Here is a 4,586-nt window from a genome sequence, read left to right as displayed (position 1 = left end):
TAATGCTAAATGTAGGAGATCACTTGCCAGTTGAAGGTTCTACTAGAAGAAGATGTGCCAGCTGCTCAAAAACAAGTAAGAAAGAAAAAAGAACAAAAACCATCTGTACAATGTGCAATGTTCCACTATGTAAATTGTGTTTTGCGCCATACCATTCATAATTTCTGAACCCTTCAGTATTCAAATGTATATCTAATATATAAAATTCTCGTGTCACGGTGTTCGAACTTGAACTCCTCCGAAACGGCTCGATCGATTTTTGTGATCCTTAGCGTGATTGTCGGCCAGGGTGGAGAATCGGCCAACATCTATTTTTCATCCCCCTAAATGTTAAGGGTAGTCCACCCCTAATTTTTTTTTTTTATTTTTTTGGCAAAATTTTTTGTTTTTATTATTTTATGACACATCATACAAAAATACATACAACCCTAAATTTTTACCCCTCTACGATCAACCCTTATATTTTATTTGTAAACTTTAATTTTTTTTAGTAAATTTTTTTTTTTTTTGTGATGACTTACAATAAAAAATCTCATATTACTCTCAACTTTTCACCCCTCTACGATCAACCCCTATTTTTTATTTGTTAATTATAAACTTTAATTTTTTGGCAAATTTTTTTTTTATTTTTTGATGACACAATAAAAAATCTGTTAATACTCTCAATTTTTCACCCCTCTACGATCAACCCCTATTTTTTATTTGTTAATTCCTATCCAGATATTATAATTTCAAGTTCCTTTAATTATGATTTTTTTTTAAATTCAATTTGATCTCCCGCCCTCACCGTTCGACTACTGATCAACTATCAATCGATCAGTTATCCCCGCCAGGTGTCTCCACTTATCCAGCAAACATTACGTGGTAGGGATGAGGACGAAGCCGGTCTCCTGTCTTACTCACTATACATTTTTCAGCCATGTTTTTTTAGTTTTATATGTGTATCAATCGTAGCAGTGACTGTTATACCTATTATTTTAATTTTCCTTTGCAATTCTCATATTAATTTTACTGTCATCGTAAAATTATCATTAATTTCCAGTGCAATAATTTATTTACTATTTATTCATCTGACAGAGACAGTTTTAACTCTCAGTTAATTAAGTGATCTCATGTAAATAAACACGTGTTGTAAGCTCCCGCCAACAACGGCCATTACCGTACCTGTATATATTGTACTTAGCATTTTTTTGGGAATTGTTTTAAATCAAAACGAAAACGTGTACGTGGTTAATAAATCAAAACGAAGACGTATACGTGGTTAATAAATATACCTGTTTTATTATTGTGAAAGGTAAGTCAAATAAATAAGCAAATGAAAACTGTTTAATTTAAGTCACTGTTTTCTATCAATACACTGATAAAAGGATTTATTAACTATTAATAATTATTTAATTTCTTAAATTTAAATAATATATTTTAACATTCAATAAATATTTATTTGGGAAGAAAGTACATTTATTAATTGTTAATAAGTCTTTATTAATAGTTAACAAATATTTATGTCACAAATATCTATAGTATATTCAAAACAATTAATAAATATTTTGTTGAGTGAATTTCTTCTGCTTGCAATTTTATATTATCTGAAGATTGCTTACGAACATAACTCATCTTTACAAATTATTTATATTTATATAATTTATTAATCACATTTATATCATTTATTTATAAATGTTTTTTTTTATTTATAACCATTAATAAATATTTATTAACTATTTGTAAAATGTACTTAATAAATTACTCACTGACTGTTAACGCTTATCAAATATAACCAAATTTTTCTATCCATTTAGGTATTTTAACTTCATTTATTTATATGTTCTATGTACAGTCAGAAATGCCAAAAAAACGCAAAGGGGCTAATTTGAGTCGTCGAACGATCAATTCTAGAGCCCGGCTACATGAAAGAGTACAAAGATCAAGCGAACAAATTCAAAAAGTCAATGCTGATGCGAGTAGGAGAATGTCGCAGTTACGTGAATTACGATCACAAGAGGCACGAGATGAACGAAATCAACAAAGACAACTAGAACGAAGAGAAACTCGCAGATTCATAGTCGATGGACGTAGAGGAATTGACCAACAACGCCAACAAGTTCATCGAGCATTTACGTCAAATTTATTTCTTCGACTAGCGTTCCAGTACGAGCCGGATGTTGAATATTATAATCATTCTAAAGTGGTTATTGGTACTTTGGAAAAGGACTGCCCGCGTTGCCATGCACTTAAATTTAAAAATGAGCCAGTTGGGATGTGTTGCTCATCAGGAAAAATACAACTAACCGAAATTGAAACACCACCTGAACCATTGCACGGTTTACTTATCGGTACAGATCCAGATTCTAGCCTGTTCCTGAAGTCAATTCGCACATTCAATTCATGTTTCCAAATGACATCATTTGGAGCAACAGAAATAGTTAACAATACTGCTGCAAACGGTCAACAATTTAATTCCACGTTCAAAATCAAAGGCCAAGTTTATCACAAAGTGGGCTCATTGCTGCCAATGCCAAACGAACCTCATAAATTTTTACAAATATACTTTATGGGTGGCGAGGATTCCGAACGTGCACTCGCTAATCGCGTGGATGCACGTTGCGACTACCATAATCTTAATTCACCTTTTGCCAGGCGTATCGTCAGCGAGCTGGACGCTCTGTTAAATGAGCACAATGAATTATTAAAATTCTTCAAATCACACATGCCCAAGCTACAAAGTGACAATCACGCTATTGTCATCAATCCTGATAGAACACCAGCTGGAGAGCATGTACGTAGATTCAACGCACCTGTTGTTGACGACGTTGCTGGAATCATGGTTGGCGACCGTACAGCTACGCGGCAAATCGTGATTCGAAGAAGAAATAATGATCTTCAGTTCATCAGTGAAACCCATCGTTCATATGCTAGTTTTTTTATAATATTGTTATTAACACATCAATAAATTAAGAGTTTTATTCCCAAAAAGGAAGTTATCTGATTACTGTTCGTTCGATCGTCTTTGACCATGGGACATAATTGTCCCAACGCATTGTACCATTGGGATAAATATGTCCCACCCCCACCCCCTCCTTCATAATACCAGATTCTATACAATTTTTCGAAAAATGTGCTTAAAAGAACTTAATTATCGACATGCAAGTGACTATAGGTTTTTTAAGATATTTAACATAATTGGTAGCCATATAAAGGCTAAATGAGTAAAAAGATGCTCCACCTGTAATACCACCAACAATGAAATGTTGTATCAAATTGAGGTCGAATGCGGCCAAGTTGAACATCTACCGCAGTCTCTTACAGAATAAATAGAAGAAAAGAATATTCGTATTAGGTGTATTAATTGCCAATCAGTGGGTAAAACAAGCAAAATCAATTTACTTGGTAACTATCTGCTGATTGAGCCATTAAATATAGTGAATAAAACATGTTCTGTAAAAACCACCCTTGCGAGAGTTCGAAATTTTTAAATGTGGGAACAGATGCATACATTTTAAGAGAATTGGTGGGTTATCATGGGAACATGAGCCATGAAAGTGTAGGGCACTTTGTGGCTCATTGCCTCAGACACAACAACAAGTGGGAGCTTTACGATGATTTGCAAAAAAATAAGCAATATATTTGTACATTAATTCACTACTGTTTTTCTACACCTTGTAAAAGGATTTAAAAATGTTATGAAAATAATTATGACAGTTGTAAGGTGCTGTGCACCAATAATTATAATTAATATAAAATATTACAATATTTTCTAATAATTTTCACTGTAAACATTTTGTTTGAATAGAATAATTTTATTTATTAAGTACGAGGGTCATTCGTAAAGTAAGGTTCCCTATGCTGTATATCGGAACAACGCGAAGTGCTGGGTGAAATCTGGCAACACTGGCACCTTCAGCAACTCTCGCGCGCTCTATCCCCACCATTCCCGTGTCGCTACGCCGATCACCGCCGGCTTGGCAGCCATTGAAGATGGAGCTCCCTATCGCCGTTGCTGCCAGATGCGAAATTCGCGCAGTAATACGTTTTTTAAACGCAAAAAGGATTTTACCTACTGAAATTCATCGTCAGTTGATCGAAGTGTATGGTAAAAAGTGCATATCAGTTCAACATGTGCGCAAATGGTGTAGAGAATTTAGTGAAGGTCGCATAGAAATTCACGATGAAGACCGGAACGGAAGGCCATCAGTTTCAGATGAAATTGTTCAAAAGGTCCAGAGCATTCTGCTTGAAGATCGAAGGATCACAATTAACGAACTTGCTCTTCATATTCCTGACATTTCGAACACCACAGCCCACAAGATTTTAACCGAAAAATTAGGCTATCATAAGGTGTGTGCGCGGTGGGTGCCGCGAATGCTGACAGAAAACCATAAGCAGAAACGTGTCGAGTGTGCCCAACAATTTCTTCAACAATGTGAAGAGAACAAGGAAGAATTCTTGGATTCCATTGTTACAGGCGACGAAACATGGGCATTTCACTTTACTCCCGAAACCAAGCAGCAATCACGTGAATGGCGTCACTCAACTTCGCCAAAGCCAAAGCAGTTCAAACAAACGCAGTCTGCATGGAAAGTCATGGCAAC

General features: G+C 35.0%; 1 protein-coding gene across 1 annotated transcript; it reads left to right on the top strand.

Annotated features, from left to right (window-relative positions):
* Positions 1–1,769: 1,769 nt before the first annotated feature.
* Positions 1,770–3,627, top strand: LOC141452317 (uncharacterized). Its single transcript, XM_074124326.1, has one exon. It carries the CDS (start codon positions 1,820–1,822, stop codon positions 2,945–2,947), a length of 1,128 nt encoding a protein of 375 aa, XP_073980427.1. The 5' UTR covers positions 1,770–1,819; the 3' UTR covers positions 2,948–3,627.
* Positions 3,628–4,586: the final 959 nt, after the last annotated feature.

Source organism: Rhodnius prolixus, unplaced genomic scaffold (genome assembly GCF_049639745.1).
Source record: "Rhodnius prolixus isolate KJV_2025 unplaced genomic scaffold, Rpr scaffold_3, whole genome shotgun sequence".
Taxonomy (NCBI): Eukaryota; Metazoa; Arthropoda; class Insecta; order Hemiptera; family Reduviidae; genus Rhodnius; species Rhodnius prolixus.
This window is presented reverse-complemented; position numbering and strand designations above follow the sequence as displayed.

Coding starts and splice junctions, on each gene's coding strand:
- LOC141452317 (XM_074124326.1), top strand. CDS start 1,820: ATGTTCTATGTACAGTCAGAAATGCCAAAAAAACGCAAAGGGGCTAAT.